Source organism: Eptesicus fuscus, chromosome 9 (genome assembly GCF_027574615.1).
Source record: "Eptesicus fuscus isolate TK198812 chromosome 9, DD_ASM_mEF_20220401, whole genome shotgun sequence".
Lineage (NCBI taxonomy): Eukaryota > Metazoa > Chordata > Mammalia > Chiroptera > Vespertilionidae > Eptesicus > Eptesicus fuscus.
In genome coordinates this window covers 35993941-36016400 of record NC_072481.1, presented here as the reverse complement: position 1 = coordinate 36016400, position 22460 = coordinate 35993941, and the positions used below count along the sequence as shown (strand labels likewise).

At 40.0% G+C, this 22460-nt stretch overlaps 1 protein-coding gene across 4 annotated transcripts in view; it reads right to left on the bottom strand.

Moving 5' to 3' along the window:
* Positions 1–21828, bottom strand: part of SPATA6 (spermatogenesis associated 6) — a 56153-nt gene extending 34325 nt beyond the window's left edge. Inside the window, exons 1-5 of one of the 4 annotated variants that reach the window (XM_028142214.2) lie at positions 21637–21828; positions 14195–14332; positions 12293–12341; positions 1893–1934; positions 724–848 (exon numbers count right to left, since the gene is read on the bottom strand). In XM_028142214.2, coding sequence (XP_027998015.1) covers positions 724–848; positions 1893–1934; positions 12293–12341; positions 14195–14332; positions 21637–21687 — 405 coding nt within the window. In that variant the 5' untranslated portion in view covers positions 21688–21828. The remainder of the gene's footprint in view (positions 1–723; positions 849–1892; positions 1935–12292; positions 12342–14194; positions 14333–21636) is intronic. The other 3 variants (XM_008139337.3, XM_028142213.2, XM_008139335.3) reach the window with 3 other exon arrangements.
* Between the last annotated feature and the right edge of the window lie 632 nt (positions 21829–22460).

Genomic DNA, 22460 nt, shown 5'->3' with positions numbered 1-22460 from the left:
GTTGGGGAGGACCAGGCCTGCAGGGGAGGGCCGTTGGGGGGACCAGGCCTGCAGGAGAGGGCAGTTGGGAGGGACCAGGCCTGCAAGGGAGGGCAGTTGGGGTGATCAGGCCTGCAGGGGAGGGCAGTTGGGGGGGACTAGGCCTGTAGGGGAGGGCAGTTAGGGGTGACTGGGCCAGCAGGGGAGGGCAGTTGGTGGCTACCAGGCCAGCAGGGGAGGGCAGTTAGGGGTGACCAGGCCGGTAGGGGAGGGCAGTTAGGGGCAATCGGGCTGGCAGGGGAGAGCAGTTAGGCATCAATCAGGCTGGCAGGGGAGTGGTTAGGGGCAATCAGGCAGGCAGGCAGGCGAGCGGTTGGGAGCCAGCAGTCCTGGATTGTGAGAGAGATGGGGTCCCAGATTGGAGAGGGTGCAGGCTAGGCTGAGGGGCTGAGGGACACCCCCCCCCACACACCGCACTAATTTCGTGCACCAGGCCTCTAGTGTGAAGAATATAAGGCAAAATAGCACTTGTTAATTTTGGATGGTAGATGCATGGGTTTTGTTGATTTATTTTCATTTAATTTCAGTATGTTTAAAATAACACCAAAATTTCAGAAAACCATTATGACTAAACCAAATTAAACTTTGAATTAGTTCCTCACATTTCAGGTAGTGAGGGCACTGTGGTGGTTTTTAACATTGATCCTGCATCACAAGTTAACTCAGAAAATAGTAAGCACTTACTCGAAGGCCAGAAATCCTTCTCATGGTAACTTGGCGGTTTGAATCATGGTGTCCAGAAAGTTGGTTTGGACCCGGGAACATGAAATCTCGTGTATTTTCATCATATGTAGACAGTGTTTCACCCACTATAAGAAAGATATCCTGTGATTCAAATTTTAACAAAATATTCTATTTAGAAACCAAATTATCAGGTACAATATATAAATGCCTGATGCCTTACTGAAATACCTGCTTCAGGGTCATAGTTTTTTTTTTTTTTCTATGAAAAGAAAATTAAAGTTATGTTCAATAGATTAACACATTTCCTTATTCAGACATGTAGCACATATTACTGATTATCCCTACCTCCTTTTGTAGAAGGGAGAATATTCATCTAAATTTAATGAGTACCTGTGAGTTCCTTAGAAAAAGAAGCTTTGTAAATGTATCAAGTTGCTATGACATTCACAGATCTGAAATTTAATTACAATCTCTATAAATTTTTCTATCTCCCATTCTTTTCCACCTGCCACTATAGGTAATTAGATTACATATTGAAAAAATATATATAGATATTTTCTGGAATTTGTGATTGTCTGAATTAGATATATATTTAATATTCAAATTTTTTTTCAAATAACTAGTTTTCAATAAATATAGTTTTCTATTTTTCACATAAATAAGCACTTGATTAAGATAGATTTCTTCTATAATCATAGATATCAATAATAGAAATAAAACTATCCTCCATATTGTAACTCTACCTATTCTAGGGATTTGTAATGTTTGCTAAATAGGTAAGATTTTATTTCCCTCAATTCCCAATAGCAGTCAATAAACAAAAACAGATAACTATCAAAAAAACATACAGTTTTAGAAAAATCACAAAAACCTAACAGTCAATTTTTATGAAAGTCACAAAACATACTAGAATAATATCAGTATTTTTTTTTTTTGCTTTCAATCATTACTACTTATTCAATTTTAGAACAGTGTGTTCAAATGCCACTTATGTTGATCTTTCTATATATATTATTTTGGTCTATTGACATTTTACACATAGTGGACCAATACTAGAAGTTCAACATTGTTCTTAATTTGGGAAGAAGGGGAAAATATGAAGATATTTAAAAAGCATTGCATTGAAATGGGTTCACATGTCAATTACCTAATCAAATATAATACAGTACCTGGTGGAACTAGTTGAATCAACTCAAACAATGCTGTATCATCTGAAAGTTTAACAAATTAATAACAAACAAAAGTTAGTTACTTTACTATAGAAGCATCTAAAAGTCAAAGTAATTGTTGGGTAGACTACGTGTGTGTGTGTGTGTGTGTGTGTGTGTGTGTGTGTGTGTGTGTGTATACACATATACAGACAGTCCTCGAGTTACGTGACATTTGACGTATGTCGTTTCGTGGTTATGTCGCCATCTCCCATTTATTTATAAAAAAATGTTCCGTCATTTTGATGTATGTACATATGTGCTTTATGTTTTTTATTATTTATTTACCACAAGTAAAGGTCAGGAATTGTTATCTTTCTTTTAAATTATTTTACTGTTTCACTTCATTACTGCTGTGTATGTGCTCCATGTGAGTGATGTAGGTGCTTATGTAGGTGGGTTCCGACTTACGGCGAAAATCACATTACGTCACGCCGTAGGAACGGATCTCCCGACGTAACCCGAGGACCTACCGTATATTGTTGATATGTTTCTTGTGGCTTTACTAATCTATAATATAGATTAACCCTCCACCCTCTGTGGGGTTTTCTTTCTGATTTTTTTTTTTAAGACTTTATTTTTTTTTTAGTGTAGTCTTACTTTTACAACACAATTGACAGGGAGTTACAGAGATTTCCCATATATTCCTAGCCCCCAAACATGCATAGCCTCCCCCATTATCAACATCACTCACGGGAATGTTACATTTTGTTTTTTACCAAGTATGAACCTACATTGCCATATCATAATTGCCCAAAGTACACAGTTTGCCATATTGTTTACTCCTTGTGGCGTATTCTGTGGGTTTGGACAAATGTATAATGACATATTTCCATCATTATAAATAATATTCATAGTATTTTCATTGCCTTAAAAATCCTCTGTTCTCTCATAGCTTTTATAATCTCATGAAGTAGAGGAACACAAATTGGAGTACCATGGCCTTGGGAAGAGAGAGCAGAGACAATGGCCTGACTAACTAGCTAGACCAGTGGTCGGCAAACTGTGACTCGCGAGCCACATGCAGCTCTTTGGTCCCTTGAGTTTTTAGCAAAGGCCAGCTTAAGAGTACTCTAATTAAGTTAATGACAATGTACCTACCTATATAGTCTAAGTTTAAAAAATTTGGCTCTCAAAATAAATTTCAATCGTCGTACTGTTTATATTTGACTCTGTTGACTAACGAGTTTGCCGACCACTGAGCTAGACTATAGAACTGGATCTTGGGAAGATAAACCACAAGAGTAAAGAATAAACTAAAAATAGATATACACTGAATGTTTGTAGCCCCTAAAATTCATATGCTGAAATCCTAACCCCCAATGTAATATTTGGAGTTCGGACCATTGGGAGATAATTAGGGTAAGGTCATAAATGGAATTAGTGTCCTTATAACAGAGACCCTAGAGAGCTTTCCTGCTCCTTCCACCATGTGAGAACACAGAGAGAAGATGGCCATCAATGAATAGAAAACGGACCCTCACCAGACATGGAAACTACTGATGCCTTGATCTAGGACTTTCCAAACTCCAGAACTGGGAGAAATACATTTCTATTGTTTAATAAGCCTACCAGTCTATGATATTTGTTGTAGCAGGCCAAACATACTAAGACAGTAACTGAAGCATAAATCTGAATCATATAAAATCCTATATGAATTAAGGTAATCCAGAAATGCCCGTGCTCCCTTGTAATCTGCTAAAACAAACCTAAGTCTGGTCGGAAGGAAAATATTCTCGGTTTCAAATTATTTCTATAATTTTTATATTCAAAATCTGACATTCAATGAAAACTGACCAAGTCAGTAGAAAAAAAAAAAAAGAGCATTTGGATCAAAAACTAAGAGATCACAGAAAATAAAAGCATATAAACAGGAGATTCAGAAAAAAAAGTTTATCAGACTGAGACTTAAAATATGCTTAATATGCTCAATAAAATAAAATACAAGATTGAGAATGTTTAACAGCTAACTGGAGACCATTATAAACAACAGAATGGAAAATTTTTAACATAAAAATAAAATAACCCAAAATTAAACACTGTGGATGGGTTTTATCAACAAATTACAAATGACCCAAGAGAGATTTTTAGAATTGGGAGAAAAAAACAATTGAGAGAAGCACCGAAAGCCAAAAGTTAGAGAACAGAGAAAGAAAAAATAGATAGAGTAAGAGGGCCTAACACTGTAATTGGATTTGCAAAGGAGAGCAGAGAAAGGGGCAAGGGAATATTTAAAAAGTTAATGTCTAAAAATGTATCTGAAGAAAGATATCAAGATACAAATACCAACAGAATATATTTTTAAAAGCACACACACACACACACACACACACACACACACACACAGTTGGGCACATCAAAATAAAGCTATAGAAAACAAAGACATGAGATATTAAAAGGAACCAGTGGAAAATGATAGAATACCTGTGAGGGAGTAATAATAAAATTGATAGATGATTTTACAATAGAAACTAAGGAAACAAAAAGACAATGGAATAGTATTTTCTAAAGTCTGGAAGACAATAATCCCAATATTTAGCAAAAATATCCTTTTTTAAGAGATGAAATAAATACATTGTTAAAATAAATAAAAATCAAGATGATCTACCACCAAAAGACATATTAGAGAGTAATTATGAAAGAGTATTCTTCAGCCCTAGATGGGTAGCTCTACTAGTTAGAGCATCGTCCTGGGATGCCAAGGATGCAGGTTTGATCTCCAGGCACATACAAGAATCAACCAATGAATGCATAAATAAGTAGAACAACAAATCAGGATTGATCTATCTATCTATCTATCTATCTATCTATCTATCTATCTATCTACCTACCTACCTACCTAGCTATTTATTTCTGTTTGCACATTCTCTCTCCCCTCTCTATGGAGCAGCCATGAGGGCCTCACAGCCGTGTAGACTACAACCAGGCTCCAAGTGCAAGCCGGAGTACTGGATATGGTAACACGGCACCGTGGGGGAGCAGCCAGGAGCAGAGGCTAAGCTAGCTGGATAAGGGCAGAGACTGAACTGAACTGAACCAATGGCACAGAATTTCTGGACCCTGACCTTTCCTATGGGCTCAATGAAGACAGGGCTAGACTTCGTCACAGCAGGACGGAGCTGAACCTGGGGCAGTCCTTTGTGTTTGCTCCAGCTTTAATAAACCTTACTAGTACCCCACATCCTCCCATGCATGGTCCCCAAAATGCTTTTCTCCCAACATCCCAAGGACCCCATTTCCACTGGCAACAAAAATACTCTATACCTTCTGAATCTACCAGGGACACAATGATTAACTGCCAAACAAAGTGATGAAATAAATAGTGTAGGTTATATTGTTACTGAAACACCTCAGCTGTAAAGAAAAGGACTGAAAAGTAATTGTTCTGAATTTGTTTAGTTTACATTTTATCATAAAAACACAGATTAACTTCTGAGAAAAACTATTTCCTAGTTTCTATAAAAACCATTCTATTCCTTTGATTTAAAAACTATATTTTGGCAAAAATACTTCAGGAAGAAAGACCTTAAATTATTGAAGGAAAAGCTTTATAGAAAAAAATAATGCTGCTGGAAAACAACCCTAAGTTAATGTAAATTACATCTACTGGAACATGTAATGTAATTAACCTCATCTTATAGTTGCCTTTCATCTTATAACTAAGTAATGACAATTTTTCTCCTTCCTCTGTAGAACTTTAATTTTCATGTACTTTCAGTGTGAGTTAAAAGTAAATGCACTCCAATAATCCAGAAATCCTAGTCACATGGAGCGAACCAAAAGTTACAGAAAATACCTTGAGAGAATGCCAGAAGGCTGTTAACCCTAGGTGTCAGCAAGAACAAGAATAATTTTTTCGAAACACCGATTTACCTGCCCTAACTACAAAGGTGAAGATGAACTGGTTGGAATGCACTTGCCATTGTGAATTTAAAATAAGCATACAAAGTCCTACAAGTTCTCCTGAAGATTCAGGCAAGCATTTATTCTCAGCTTTCAAATCTCCACCCGAGAGCATTTTAAATACCCCAAACACCAGGTAAGTACCCATTCCCAGAAGCTGAAAAGCAGGGGCTCTAATGAAATTGCCATTTTTCCCTACAGGCAAGAAAAACTACTAGGGACACCTAGTAATCTACTGCAATATAAATAAAGATCATATCTCCTCTTTATCCAAATGTTGAAGGGAATGAAGCCAGAATAGCTATTATATTATAAATTTTCAAATACAAAATATATTTCTTAACCAAAGAATAATGACACTACAAATAGGTATATCTCAATAGGATAGTTCCAACACTCACAAAAATAATAGTGAGAGGCAGTTAATTATGATATTTTATTTAACTCCCTGGATATCAAATATCTAGCATGTACCATGCACTGCCATATGCACTAGAGATATAGCAAACAAAACAGGAAAAGTTTCTGGTCTTCTTTTTTAAAATATATTTTATTGATTTTTTACAGAGAGGAAGGGAGAGAGAGAGAGAGAGAGTTAGAAACATCGATAAGCTGCCTCCTGCACACCTCCCACTGGAGATGTGCCCAAAAACAAGGTACATGCCCTTGACTGGAATCGAACCTGGGACCTTTCAGTCCACAGGCCGACACTCTATCCACTGAGCCAAACCAGTCAGGGCAGTTACTGGTCTTATAAAACTGTCATTCTAAAGAAAGAGAAAATAAAAAATAAATAACATAGCAGTAGGAAGAAACACAGGGGGACCACTCTTCACTATTTGCCCTGAGCAGTACCCTTTTACACCTATCATTTTGGTGGAAATATTAAAAGCATGCTATTTTACTCTCAAAATATCCTGGTGTAGAAAATATGAACACCCTGAAGATAATGAATGAGATAGATATTGAGATATTGACCAAAAGGTGATGCTATTTTAGATACACTGGTGAGAAAAGGCTTCTTTTATGATGATAAATTAGAACAGTGACTGGAAAGAAGTGGGGGAAGCAAGCATTATGTTTATCATATGAACAGCTTTATAGGGAGTGTATTTGTATTTGTAGAAGTATGCCCTGCGTGTGTGTGTGTGTGTGTGTGTGTGTGTGTGTGTGTGTAGAACAGAATCTAAACCTTCAGTGAGAAAGGATGAAAATCCAATTTCAAAAAATAAGTAGAAAATTTTCATTCTCTTTCTTGCCTAAAAATGGTTCACAGTGTATAGTTTTAGCTATAATTAATTTTATTCTGATAAATTTCAGGATTAAAACCATCTTCTTAAAGAGAATGCCTCTCTATGAATGTAAAATATTCCTATTATGTATTTAATAGCATTAGCACTTAATATCATTTTCTATATCATAAACATATACTTACTTTCCCAGCATCTTAGGTAATTCTCTGGAATTTCCTTATAGGTGTTAAATGGAACTGGTAAGTTCTCCAATAATAGCAATAATAATAACATACCTCGGATTATAAGGTACATTTTTAAATGAGACCTCAGATAAAGACTATGTACCAAACTGTCCAATTAAGAGGACACTAGAATCTCCTTGAGCATTTGGACCACACTCAACTTGCTTTCAGATAACATATTCTTAATTAATAGATTTTGAATTTCAGACAAACAGACAAGCACACATTAGTTTTGTATGTTACATAATGGGAAATGATATATGTGACTCACAATTTCTGTAGAGAATAAGTGGAAATTCTGTTTTTGTTCTGCTTGCTTGTTTTAGTTTTTAGATTCAATTATTGATAGATAAGTATTTTTATAACATAAAAATTTCAGAATGACAAAATAAAATTATCTTCATACTTTATAAGATACACAATTTCCCAGATACTGAATAAAATGTTTGGCATATATTAAAAGTCATATACCTGAGAATTGAGGGTGAGAAACCAAGATGGCGGCATAGGTAAACACCTGAACTTGCTGCCTTGCACAACCACTTCAAAACTACAACTAAAAGACAAAATGGACATCATCCAGAACCACAGGAAGGCTGGCTGAGTGGAAATTCTACAACTAGAAGGAAAGAGAAAAGCACACTGAGACTCACAGGAGGTGCAGAAGTAAAGTGCGGAGGTACAGAGGCGCGTGTGCACAGGAAGAAGGGCTGGCAACTGAGGACGTGGTTGTCTTTTTCAATCAGGAGGGAGACACAAGCTCCTGACTGCTCTGAACTCCAGTTCTGGGGGAGACTCTGGGGACCCAGACTCATACGGGGGAAACTGGATGGTCTGGGATCGGGCCGGAACACGAGGGCGGCTATTTCTCAGAGGTGCTTGCAGCGATTACTGCAGGACACTGAGACCCGGGGGACTCTTAGGGCAGGGCTGAAGGTCAGCCATTGCTGTTTGCTCCACTCTGTTGATTCCCTGAGACCCCACCCCACCCAATTTACAACCCCACCCCAGCTGGGCGCAGAGGCTTTTGCATATGAATGGCCTGGCCCTTTGCAATCTAAAATTACCTAACAAATTGCAGCTGGGTCAGAGAGCCCCAGAACTTCCAAGGCTCCACAGCAGCTTGCATTGCTTCACAACTGGGCCTCATCTGGGCACCTCCAAACCCCAAACAAAGAAAAGGAATCTGCAGATCTCTCCATAGCTCCTGCTGGGTGGCCTCAAGCAGAGCTAAATTTGCACTTCCTTGGAGATACAAGAGCCAGTAGACCCAGTGGTCAGAGTGGTACCATCCAGATTACAACTCCTCAGATCCATAAGGGACACACTCAGGGGGCAGACTCAGTGAGCACCAAAGCCCCACCGAAGCAAGTCCTGCCCCATAAGGGTGTCTCCAGCACAGAAGTTCTCCAATCGTAGACACAACTGATCCTCATAGCCAACTGGCCTGGAGGTCAATTCCTCCCAGGGATACCAACAAAAATCAAGGCTTAACTACAACAAGACTGTGCACACAGCCCACAAAGGGGTGCACCAAGAGTGTCTACCTCAGGTAACTGGGGAGACTGAGCCACTGGGCCCTATAGGACACCGAGCACACAAAGCCACTCTATCAACTCAGGGAAGCAGCTAAAATGCGGAGACAAAGAAACAGGTCACAAATGAAAGAAATGGAGGAAAGCAAACTACTGGATATAGAGTTCAAAACCACGGTTATAAGGTTTTTCAAGAATTTTCTAGAAACCGCCAATAAATTTAGTGAGTCCCTTGAGGATACAAAAAAGGACCAACTAGAAATTAAGCATACACTGACTGAAATAAAGAATAATATACAGAGATACAACAGCAGACTAGAGGATCACAAGAATCAAGTCAAAGATTTGAAATACAAAGAAGCAAAAAACATCCAACTGGAAAAGTAAAAAGAAAAAAGAATCCAAAAATATGAAGATAGTGTAAGAAGCCTCTGGGACAACTTCAAGCATACCAACATCCAAATTATGGGGGTGCCAAAAGAAGAGAGAGAGCAAGATATTGAAAACCTATTTGAAGAAATAATGACAAAAAACTTCCCCTACCTGGTGAAAGAAATAGACTTACAAGTCCAGGAAGTGCAGAGAACCCCAAACAAAAAGAATCCAAAGAGGACCACAGCAAGACACATCATAATTAAAATGCCAAGGGCAAAAGACAAAGAGAGAATATTAAAAGCAGCAAGAGAAAAACAGTTAGTTACCTATAAGGGAGTACCTATACAAATGTCAGCTGATTTCTCAACAGAAACTATGCAGGTCAGAAGGGAGTGGCAAGAAATATTCAAAGTGATGAATAGCAAGGACCTACAACCAAGATTACTCTACCCAGCAAAGCTATCATTCAGAATTGAAGTTAGATAAAGAGCTTCACAGATAAGAAAAAGCTAAAGGAGTTCATCACTGCCATACCAGTATTATATGAAATGCTGAAGGGTATTCTTTAAGAAGAGGAAGAAGAAGAAAAAGTAAAGATAAAAATTATGAACAACAGCCTTAGCTGGTTTGACTCAATGGATAGAGCCTCAGCCTGTGGACTGGAAGGTCCCAGGTTCGATTCCGGCCAAGGGCACATGCCTGGGTTGTGGGCTCGATCCCCAGTAGGGGGCGTGCAAGAGGAAGCCAATCAATGATTCTCTCACATCATTGATGTTTCTACTTCTCTCTCCCTCTCCCTCCCTCTCTGAAATCAATAAAATATATTTTTAAAAAATTATGAACAAATACATAACTATCAACAAGTGAATCTAAAAATCAAGTGAATAAAAAAAAATCTGATGAACAGAATAAACTGGTGAATATAATAGAATCAGGGGCATAGAAAGGGAGTGGACTGACAATTCTCGGGGGGAAGAGGATGGGGGGTGCAGGAAGAGACTGGACAAAAATCATACACCTATGGATGAGGACAGTAGCAGGTAGTAAGGGCAGAGGGTAAGGTGGGATCTGGGCAGAGGGGAGCTATGGGGGGAAAAAAGAGGAACAACTGTAATAATCTGAACAATAAAGATTTATTAAAAAATAAATAAATAAAAGTCATATACCCACTGGCACCAAATTTCTACCTAGCTAGTCTGCCACAGTAAAAAATAAAATACCAAGTGATAGAACAGCTATAAAAAAATAAGATTCAGGTCGTGAATTCTCTGGAGAAGAGTCACTAAACTATAAATTCCCTGAATGTAGGACAATGAGCCCGCCTGATCCCTCTGTGTTCGCCCAGATTCTAGCATGGTTGTAGGTTCCATGTTTCTACATTGCCCGAGTCCCAGTGTGGTATGGATGGGAGAAGATGTGGAGGAGATGACTGACATGGATGATACCCAATATTTGTGACCTTTTCATCCACAGGTCCATATTAGACCACAGTTCCATACTAGACCACAGTTCCATATTAGACCCATCTGGTGATCCCTGATCCTTTCTAACTACAGGGATAAACAATAGAGCTTTTAATTTCATATCCAGAGCTCAAATAACTTATTCCCACGTGTATATCTTTGCATTGCTGCTCTACAAATAGCTGTACCTTTTTATAGTTGACTCCTGGTACTTTGAAGAATTTACTGTTATCCACAGCCTTGAAAATGTCTCTTTCAAATAATTTATTAACTTTAAATGTAATTCAAAATGCAAAACATATGTGTTTTTTTTTCATTTTTTAAATTGATTTCAGAGAGAAAGGAGAGGGAGAGATAGAAACATCAATGATGCGAATCATTGATTGGCTACCTCCTGCATGCCCCCCATTGGGGATTGGGCCCACAACCCAGGCATGTGCCCTTGGCCGGAATCAAACCTGGGACCCTTCAGTCCAAAGGCTGATGCTCTATTCACTGAGCCAAACCAGCTAGGGCAAAATATATGTATTTTAAACTATCACTACATCCATCTTCTATTATTTACTCTCTTGATTTGCAATACACTGAGAGTAAAGACATATTTTTGTCTGCAGGGAAAAGTTCTACCTAAAATGAATCCCTGTTCTTACATTACAAACATAACTATCAACAAGTGAATCTAAAGTGAACAGCCCTAGCTGGTTTGACTCAATGGATAGAGCCTCAGCCTGTGGACTTCTTAATAAATAGTTCTCATGAAGTGTGTGTTTTTTTAAAATCTTTATTGTTGAAAATATTACATACCGTATTTTCTGGCCTATAAGACGACTTTTTAACCCAGGAAAATCTTCTATATGCCCAGTCGTCTTATATGCTGGAAAATACGGTATTTCCCTTTTATCCCCCATTTGACCTCTTCTAGCCTGCCCCCACCACTTCACCGAGGCTTTCACCACCCTATTGTCTGTGTCCTAGGGTTATGCATATATGCATAAAAGTTCTTTGGTTGATCTCTTCCCACCCACTAAGTGTTTTTGTTTTCCACAGCCTCTCTGTAGCACATGTATTTTTTTTTTAATCATTATTTCCAGGTATATTCTGAAATTTTAAAAAAATTCTCAAGATTTTAAAAATTCTTATTAAACCCTTTTTAACTTGCTGGAAACCAATCACTGTTTCACTAACAGAGAGATGTGGACAGGAAGCCTGGAAGGCTGGTCAACAACCTTAATTGCTCTAACCACTCACCTCACCTTTTAGTTGAGGCATTGTTAGCTGAAGCAGCCTCCAGCTCTGTTTGTCTTATGTAAATTTCTGTTATTTCCTGCCTAAGGGCTATGAGTGTTTCCCATAGCCTCAATAAAAGGGATAGCAGGGCCAGAGCAGTGTAGTAGTCCTCCCGCTAGAGGTGGGCTCCTGCCTGGCCCCCAATATTCCCAAATTAATACTTTTCTAGTCTCTTTTCATTTGTGTGCGGCCTTCTCCAGAACCTGAACCCTGAACCACACGGGACGTGAAAGGGGCTCCCACATTAACTTTTATCCAATTCAGGATTAAATAGCATGATTCTAAAATGTCTTAGAATCAGGACTTAAAAATTAAACTTACATTCAAGTTGTGCAACCACATCTCCAGGGTCTACTGCTTCAGGGAACACCTAGAGTAGAGAATGGAGAGGAAACAGGATGGAGAAAAGGACGTGAAAGGCACATATCTATAACTTATTCCCTCCCATGCCCAACATATTCCTTTCCCAACCAAAAAAAACTTTTGACATTACAGAGAACTATCACTTCCTTTCTGCTTCCATGATCACTGTGGAAGATTTCACAAACATTACAGCTGCCTCTGCCTTCCTCTCATACTTCATCTGCTAGCATTTTTCCCTTCCTTTTGTTACCATGATCATATTGGCCTTCTTGGTGTTCCTCCAACTTATCAAGCTTATTTCCAACAGGAAGCCTTTATATTTGCTACTAGAGACCCGGTGCACAAGATTCGTGCACAGGTAGGGTCCCTAGGCTTGTTGGTAATCTGGGCCAATCTGTGGGGAAATTGGTGGGGCGATCAGAGGACCCACTGGCATCTACCTTTGCCGGCCTGGTGCTGCCTGCTCACTGGCCCCAACCCCCACTGCTGACGCCAGTTGCCTCCTTCTGAGGGGCAACCAGCAGGGTTGATCGGGGTCCTGCGCTTGCACCTGCCTTGGCTTGCCTGGGGCCTATGAGCTGGGGCATCTCCTGCGTTGAGCATCTGCCCCCTGGTGGTCAGTGTGCATCATAGCATCCGGTTGTTCTACCGGTCATTCTGTCATTCGGTCAATTTGCATATTAGGCTTTTATTATATAGGATTCCTCTGCCTAGACCTTCAAATAACTAATCCTGTCCCATAACTGAGGCTCAGCTTAACCTTTTGCACTCGGATGTTGAGTGTGACTCGACACGGTTAGCATTAGAATAAAGGAATCGAGAAAAAAGCAAGCGAGTGCAAAGGGTTAAATGTAATTACCTTCTGTGACCACTGTTTAAAGTAGATAATCCCCTTAATCCCTCAGACTTTATTCTTTTTGTGACACTTATCACTATCTAAAATTACATTATTCATGTGTTTACTTAATTTTGTCTATTTCTCCTATTAAACTGAAACTCCAAGAGGGGGAATATGTTTGTCTACCCAGCACTTTAAAAAGTGCATGCAACAGAGCAGGTACTGGGTAATTATTTGTGGAGAAAAGGAAGAAGGAACAAGAAGGAAAGTGAAGAGAAGGGAAGGGAAGGGAAGGGAAGGGAAGGGAAGGGAAGGGAAGGGAGACAGAGAGAGAAATGTAGAGAAATAAATAAATCTTAAAAGTGAGAAATATGATTGGTAACTAGAGGCCCGTTGCACGAAGATTCGTGCAATAGGCCTTCCTTTCCCTGGTTGCTGGCACGGTTTTCCCCAGGCCTTTGCTCCAGCCGCAGCGGAGAAGCCAAGCCTCTTCAGTCTTCAGTCTTTACTCAGCACCTGCATATGCAAATTAACCCATCTTTGTTGGGTTAATTTGCATACTCACTCCTGATTGGCTGGTGGACGTCATGGAGGGATGGTCAATTTGCATCTTTCTCTTTTATTAGTATAATAACCAAAAGCAGCAGTTTTGGGGGAAGGAAGAAGTGAGACTTATAGAAGGAAGTATCACAAGACAGCCATAAAAAAATATGACCTGTTTTTACCATCTCCTCTCTCTTTTTTATGAAAATTATTTAGAATTAAAGGTGCTATATTTGACATAAAGTTCACTATGATAATTTTAGAAATGAACTGATCCATTATGAAAAAGAGGTAATTGATTCAATATGTAATATAACACATATTTATTTTCAAGCCTCAAAATTCATGTGACAAATCTTCCTTTGAATTAAATCAAAATACATGGTCAGCAACAATAATTTGGGTTCTGGAATTTTATTCAAAGTGTGGGACTACTTTCACTTTTTGTTCATTCATTTTGATCTGAGATTTGAACTCACCTTTTCAAACACCATTCTGGCATTGAAGACCAATGGAAAAGTGGCTGGGACACATTGTGTCTTTTTATATTGGCCAAACACACAGATGCTAAGATAGATGTCCTCCTTGTCTTTCAGCACTACTCCTGGACAAGTTACCTGAAAGAAATTAGGTAGATGTATATAACTGCTTTATAAATTTCCTGATCTCTCTTGCCTAAATGACTTATAAAACATTACATAAAAACACTAGCCTGCTAAGCTAATAAAAATACACAAATAAAAAGATAGAGATTCTAAGTATTGACAGAGTTAAAGGAAATGCCTTTATAATTTCCATCCCTCTGAGAAATCTATGATTTTCCATTTGGTTATCTGTGCCATATTTGAAGTTCTATGCACTAATTCTTGGGACAGACACTAAGAATTGTAAACAGTCAGCTTTAGGGGCTCACTCTATGCTGAATTGCTGACATAAACTTATTCAGCATCATTTAATCATAAGGATTAAGAATCAGAAGAAATAAAGCTCTATACTAGAAAACACACACACACAAAACACCAATAAAAGCACAAAGTTGACTTGTCTTACCCTAAATAGCAGCTGATATACACCCTCATCAAAAGCAATATGACCAAGTATTGAAGCAAGGGAATTGTACATTTATAGCCCAATAAAGTGTTTTTAAATATAAAATTGCACTTAATTATCCTTGTGGTTGACAAAGTATAGGCACAAAATGTGGGGTTTCTAACAAATCCACAGTGTGATCTCTGAGGTCCCTACCCTATTGCAGTGTCAGTGATCACACATGCTCTGAGGATCTTAAAGGCTCTCTAAAATTCGAATCTAACCTACCCACATAGCACTATTATCAACACCCCCTCATAATAGGATCAATGTGTGTGTTTATTCTCTAAACACACACATTGCTTTCTTGCCTTGTCTTCTTCCATTATCTGGGTTACTCCTCCTCACTACTTCATCCCATCTCCTAATTTACTCCAAGGCTTGCACCAACTATCATTTCTTACAAAAAGAGAAACTTCTCGTGATTCACTAGTTAACATTATTCATTCAATCTAATTCCGATATTGATTATTAATTTACTATATGCAAGTAAATATGTTTTAGATTTAGCATTTTGTAGTGCTCATAAGGTTCTAATTATTGTCACCATGTATTTTAATTAAATAGGTACATCTCACCTCTTTTATTTAACTGTACATCCCCTGAGGACAGAAATTTTATTTTGCTCATCAATGTGTCTAAAAACACCAACTTTCATTATTAAGAAGAAGCTCAAAGATTACCTAGTATGGCTTTTGATATTTTATATATTGCAAGAATGAACAAGTCATCTTTTCTGTCAAAGAACAGTTTAGACAGCCGCCATTTTGGAGTGTGTGACTTGGCAGCTCCCCTGGGGGCCACCATCTTGAAATGGCAAAGGCCAACCTCTCCTTTGAATTAGCCAATCATGAAAGACTGTGCGCCTGAGCTCCAATCAAGAGTAAGAGACAGGTCACGTGAGTGAAGATTAAAAAGCCCAGCAGGAACCTGTTCAGTGTGCATGCGCTCCCATGTGTGTGTGCATCCTTCTGTACAGAAGTAAAGATATTTGCCTTGCTGCCTGGCTCCTGAGTATGTTTTGTATTCTACCAGGACCCTGAGTTTGGGGGCTCACCTGGTTTCTTACATATATGAAAACAACAAAGCCCTAAGAAAGAATAGGTGAATTACTTAAAATCACACAGTAAATGAATCAACACAATACATTCAAAGTGCTTAGCACAGTACCTGACAGCATTTATTCAGTAATAGCTACCATTATTAGACTGACAACCATTACCTTCAATTTTAATAGACTATTGCATTTAATAAATAACTAAGACTTCGTGCCCTTTGTACACAGCAGTGTACAAACTGAAAAAAAATACAAAAATAATTTATAATAAAACATATATTTCTACATGTAAATGCTCAGGCTCAAGGTATAATATTTGCAGCTGTGGGCCCTGAGGGGTTGGGGGGAATACCTACGATGAATGAGCTAACTGGTTCAAATTGAAAATCAAATCAAATCAAATGAAGAACAGAACCCACTAGCCATTTCTAAACAGAGGCCTCTCACACAAGTGGCACTTTGGAGAGAAGCTTGCATTGAACTGCCGCCTGCAATGTGTTCCTACAGTCTGAACCAGCCCTTACAGAGGAGTTCCTGGAGTTGTATTTCAACCAATAGGACTGAGATTTCCCCCGTCCAATCAGAGCATCTTTACCCATCAATCAGAGCAGCTCCATTCTGACCAATCAGGACAGAACTTTTTGGAGCAATCAAAACGTGAGGATTTGCAGTCCTTATATGCATGAGGGATGACCACTCAGGGACTGGGGTGGGGACTTCTCTATATATGTCACCTTACCTCTGGCTTAGAAAGCACACTTTCCCTTTCCTCCAAAGATGGAAGACTTCATTTCTCCCATGTCTCCAGAGCAGAGCAGAAAGAGCCAAGCAGGGTGAAGCTGTCTAGCAGGAGAGGGGCCATACCTGAGTTCGCCTCTCCCTAGACCACCTCACAGCCATGCAGTTCCACAGTTGTGCTGTTTCATTTTGAGCTATAATACTATTGAGCTGTTTCACATGGACACCAGGAGATATGTACAAATATACTCACTGCAGCACTGTAATATTAAAAAATCTGAAAACACTGACATTTAAAAGTTCATCAACAGGGGGATAAAAATTAAATCACTCATATAAACATACAGCATTACACAGCAATTAAGGAAATGGGCTGGATCTGCAAGAAACAACACACAAATTTCAAAAACAGTGAAGTGCAAAAACAGGTTTGTAGGAGGATACATACTGTATGATTCCATTTGTGTAAAATTTTAAACAAAACAATAGTGTAGGTAATACTTAGACATACACAAATATGTAGTAAAAATACAAAAATCTGAATGAAAAGAATATACTCCTACTTCAGGATACTGATTACCTTAAATCTAGGAAAAAAAGACCTGGAAGAGGTGCAAAGGAGCCTTAAATAGATCTGTAACATTTTATGTCTTTAAAACAAAGATCTGCATCAAACATGTAAATTATAATACTATTTGTTAAATTGGTGTGTGTGGGGAGAGTAAAGGGGGGGGGGGGGGGGGAGGGGAATTACATTATCCATGGTTTTTTTTCCTGTAAATTTGAAGTATTTTATAAAGCATTTTTTAAAGTCTATATATTGCAGGTAAATTTACCACCAACTGCAGGGAAACTGAGATATCACACCACAGAAACGTGGACAAGGACCACATTCAGCTGAGTACTGACTGAAAAGGACCCAGATCTGTTTGCCCCAGTGCTATCAATAATTTGAGTGAGGTAATGGGGTGAAGTGAGTATAGAGAAGAAAAAGTTGAAATTATACAGACAAACTAACCCTAAACTAGCACTATTCAGGTAAAGCAAATTAGCCTGTTTCATTGCCCAGGCATTGGGCTTTACTCTTATATCTCCAATTTCTTCCATTTCCCCAAATAATGTCATGAAAACTGAACTAGTGAATAATAAAAAGACAAAGAGAAACAGAAAAAAATACTTTTTCATATTACAGATGTTTCAAATATTAAAAGTGTAAGTGAAGGGAAATATTATTTTGCTGTTCTTTAAAAACAAGTTACTTGGCATATCATATCATTCTCCAGACTCATTGAGAAAAGTCACACTTGATTTCTAGCAATATATTTTCTCTCAAGTCATATGGCTTTGTTGAGCAACGCAAAATGTTGAGATTACCACTAATATAAAACTGCAGCGAAAATAAACATGGAGGGAATGAGGGGAGAAAATAATGGAGTGCCATACATTCAATAGGCAAGGAGAGATAAAACATCTAATATCTAGTTTGTAGGAACTGGGGAGCAAATTAAATGTCACTATAAAAAATTCAAACAATAACACAACATTGGCTATTCTATATCTGAACCCCATCTCTTCAAAAGGTAATGTGCACAAAAAGATTTTTACAAGAAAGATTGTTTATAGGACCTTTATCCAGGCAACCACAACCTGTTAACAATCCAAATAATCATCAATACAGAGAATAGATAAGCATATTATGATATGCTTATACAATAGAATACTACTCCACAATCTAAAGGAACAAACCACTGATAAACACAGCAACAAACATGGATGAATCTCAAGAATATGCTGACCTAAAGAAGCCACAAAATATGACTCACTACATGGCCTCATTGAATATGAAGTTCAAGTACTAGTAAACTATAGTGACAAATCAGAATAGTAGTTCCCTCTGCATGGGGTTTAAAGGGGCATTAGGGAACTTTCTGGGGTGATGGAAGTGTTTTAAATCTTGATGTGAGTAATGGTTACATGAGCATATGAATTTATCAAAATTCATTGGGGAGGGAGACTGGAGAGGGGAGAAAGGAAATGTCAAGGTGATGAAAAAGTAGAACTGCTCTATATTAAAATGGATTAAAAAGACCTAACAAGGAAATGCAACATGTAAACTTTGATTGGACCCTGGTTTGAAAAAATTACCTACACAATTCATTTTTGAGACAACTGGGAAACTTGAGTATGGCCTAGATATTAAAAAATCATCACTAAGTTCTTAGGTGTGTGATAATGGTTTTGTGGTTATGTAGAAAAATGTCCTTATTTTTAGAAGATGTATACTGAAGTATTTAGGAGTGAAATATCATTATATCAATAATTTACTTGAAAATTTTCAGCAAATTACATATATATGCATATATATACATACACACACATATGTGCAAATAAATTAATGTACATATATCATGGGATATAGTTATTCATTATACTATTCTTCCAACTACTCTGTATGTTTATTAAAAATGTCAATAAAAAGTTGAGAAAAAAAGGGAGATGCCATCTTTTATAGTTGTAGAGTGATCCTCGGGGTTTAATAAGTGAAAAAAACAAAGTGCAGGATAGCTTATGTAACATATTACCTATTGTCCAAAAAATGAAACTAAAAAGGACATGGGTTGGGTTATTGTACAGGTATGTATATCTACTTGACTATATTACAAAAGGAAATACTAGAAGAATAAATAAAAAACAAAAATGGTTACCAATAGCAGATGAGTAAAGATGGGAAATAGGTTTGAATAGGGCTGGCATCAAGACTTCTCTGAGTATATCATTTTATATAGTTTTGACTTTTATGCCTTATATATAAATGCAAAAAAATTAAATTGAAAAGAAAAATCTAAATAGAAAAGATGCAATAATTCCTCACGTAATTCCTCTATTCAATCAAAGCCAAATTAGTCAAAAGTATTACATGTGTATGGTTATTAATGGCCTTTTTTTGCTCCTTCTGAGCATCAGAGCCATTTAACAGGGCTTGTACTGGTCAGAAAACTTAACATATTGTTGCAGATGTGCCCTTTAAAAGTTGTGCAACCCTAGAAAAATAGTCATGCTATGCCTCAATGATTTTCTCACCTGTAAAAAGGAATAAATCCAATGATAGCTAAGATTTCTTAGAAATGTAAAATCCTGTGACTCAAAAGTTTGGTGGGGAAAAAAAATTTAACAGGAATGTTTCCACCTGCATAATTTCTTAAGCCTCCATGAACAACAAAGTTCCATTTTACAGTCACTCACTTTGTGTAGTGCAACTAATACTGAGGAGAAAGAATAGTGAAATAGCATTTGTTTCTCAGACTCCTTCAGGAGTAATCAGTTACAGCACAATCAAGCACTTCCTCTTAGAAAGTCTGTAGCAGCAAAGAAGGGCAGCAGAGCCAGCCAGCCAGTCAGGCCCGGGCTCTCATCAGCTGCAACACCCCATTGGTTAGCAAGCAGGGAGGAAGCAGCAGCCAGTCACAAAGCCTGTGGAGTTTAGCTCACCGCCCTGAAAGAGTGGTTTAGGAAACTTTGTGTATTCTTTTGCTGAACTAATCTCCCTTTACAAAACATCTGCCAAATGTTGGCAGCTCTGGAAAGAAAACATGTTAAGTGAGGGCTATGGAGTTTCCAACGCAGCAGAGGGAAAAATCTCTGCCTGCTTCAAGGCAAACGGAGAGTCCCAGAAACTGATCTCCTCCACCCCTGCCTCACACGCTGCCCCACCCAGCCTCCCTTCTTTAAAAGACCTAACAAAAGACCTAAAACAGTCTCGTGACTTCCCTGGAGGTTTCTGGGACTGTGCTGCAGCCGACTCGGGCGGGACAGCCAGGACCGGGGGATGCTGCCTGGGTGGGAGTAAGTGGAAAGAGAAGCCTTGCATGCAGGGTGTGCGGGGAAGTGAGAGGGCTGCGTGGTGCAGCACCCGGGGAAGGATGTTGTACATTTAAAAGCCCCCATCACCACCCACTCCCAGTTTTGACGAGATCAAAAAGACTGATTTGAGAGATAAGAAGACTCAAAGAGGTGGGAGGAGAGAAAAGAAACCAAATGAGGAATTATTGGTTCCAAACTGCTTAGAGGTCTCAAACTGGGGTATGGAAAAGCTCTTTGGAGAGGGGCAGCTCTCATCTGAAGAGGAGAATGAGGGGGTTCTCTACAGAGAACGGGGAAGGGCGTTTTCTCACAGCATGGGGAGGTCCAGGCCCCGCACTAGAGGAAGGACCGGGCTGGATTTGCACAGCAGGTTGGGGGGATGGAGCCCCTTCGGCAAGTCTGGAGCAACTGCGTGGACTTGCGGGTCCTCCGGAGGGAGTTCAGAGAAAAGCAGTTTCTCTCTAAAGGTGGATGTCTTTCTCAGAGTAACGGGAAGGACAGGGGCTGCCTCTTAATGCTGGGAAGGTTTGGGGATTGGAGGGGCCTGCAATGATTTCTGAGGGGCTGGCTCCGGGAGGGAAGAGGATGCTGTGGCAAGGTGCTTTGTGAAATGATGGCATACTTCAGTTGTTGGGTGTAGGGGCTTGACTTTGAATACTTCCCTAATCAGAAGGTTGGAAATTGGAAACAAGTCCGCCTGAAGCGATTTGGGAAGAAATGCTCACTATCCTACCTGCCTCCCCCACCCCCCACCCCCGCAACCCCCAGAAAGGAGGGAAGTGGGGCCAATAACTCTCTAAGAGAACAGGCGCAGAAAAAGAGAAACGGAAAGAGAAGCCTGCCCCGCAAATAACTCACTGGAAAGTTGACGTGGGGGGGGCGGGGGGGAGCGGAGGATCTCTGAGGCGGCTTAGAAATGGCTGGAAGAAACTGCAAGTGGAAATTGGGATGAAGCGAAGAGTGCTGAGGGGGTCAGGCCTCTACGTGACAGGAGTGGGAGGGCGCTCAGGAGTGGGAGGTGGGAAGACGGAGGTGACCAGGGGTCTAGGCTACCTAAGGATGGCTCGGAGAGCGAAGGAGGTTTGGGGTGACTCGGGGTTCTCGGAGTTGAACGTGTAAACTCCGGGGGCTCACTGGCACCCAGGCGGCGGGGGCCGGGGCGTCACCGGTACTCACAGAGCGGATCTCCAGCGCCAGGGCGCATTGCAGCGCCTTCACCTTCGGCATCCGCACGGGGAGGGGCGGCGGGGAGGGACCCCGGCCGCGGGCCCGAGTGAGGCGAGGAGACGCAGGGCGGGACGGGGACGGGGAGGAGACGAAGGCGGCGGTGGCAGCTGTGGCCCCCAGGCCGGGGCCCGCGGTCCAGCCTGGGTCCCGCCCGAGAAGCAGCTGTGCGCGGGGCGCAGACTCGTTGTCATGGCATCCGGGAGGGGCGTGGCCGGGGGACCGCGGGGCGGGGACGCGCCGGAGCCACCGCGCTAGGGCGGGCGGCTGGGGGCGGGGCTCGGCGTAGCCGGAGAGGGCGGGGGCGCGCAAGGGGGCGGGGCCTCAAAGGGGCGTGGTGAGGTCGGGTCACCTTCTGTGACATCAAACTGTGAGCCCAAAACCAGACAAAGGAGAGAATAGGTGTGTAATGGGACAGGGGACCGGTAGACAGTTGGACTCCTGAGTCCCCAGTTCTAACGTGGCGAAGCACCGTGGGCTAGTGGCGTCCCCCTACGGCATCACTTTCCCCAAGTGTAAAGGATAACTATTAGTTCTCATTTGAATTTCACTATCCAGTTTACAAAGACGTCTTGAAGAAACAGGATTAGAAGAGACTTGCCCAAGTCAAAGGCAGAATCATAGTTTTACCTTTCACATTTGATGTTTAATCCGTCAAAACTCAATCTTTGTACCTGATGTTAGATAGGAATATGGGATTCCGATTTGTTTTAACTCTAGGGAGTGAGCTAGATTTCCCAACAATGTCTCCTAAACTTTCTGAACTTCCCTTATTG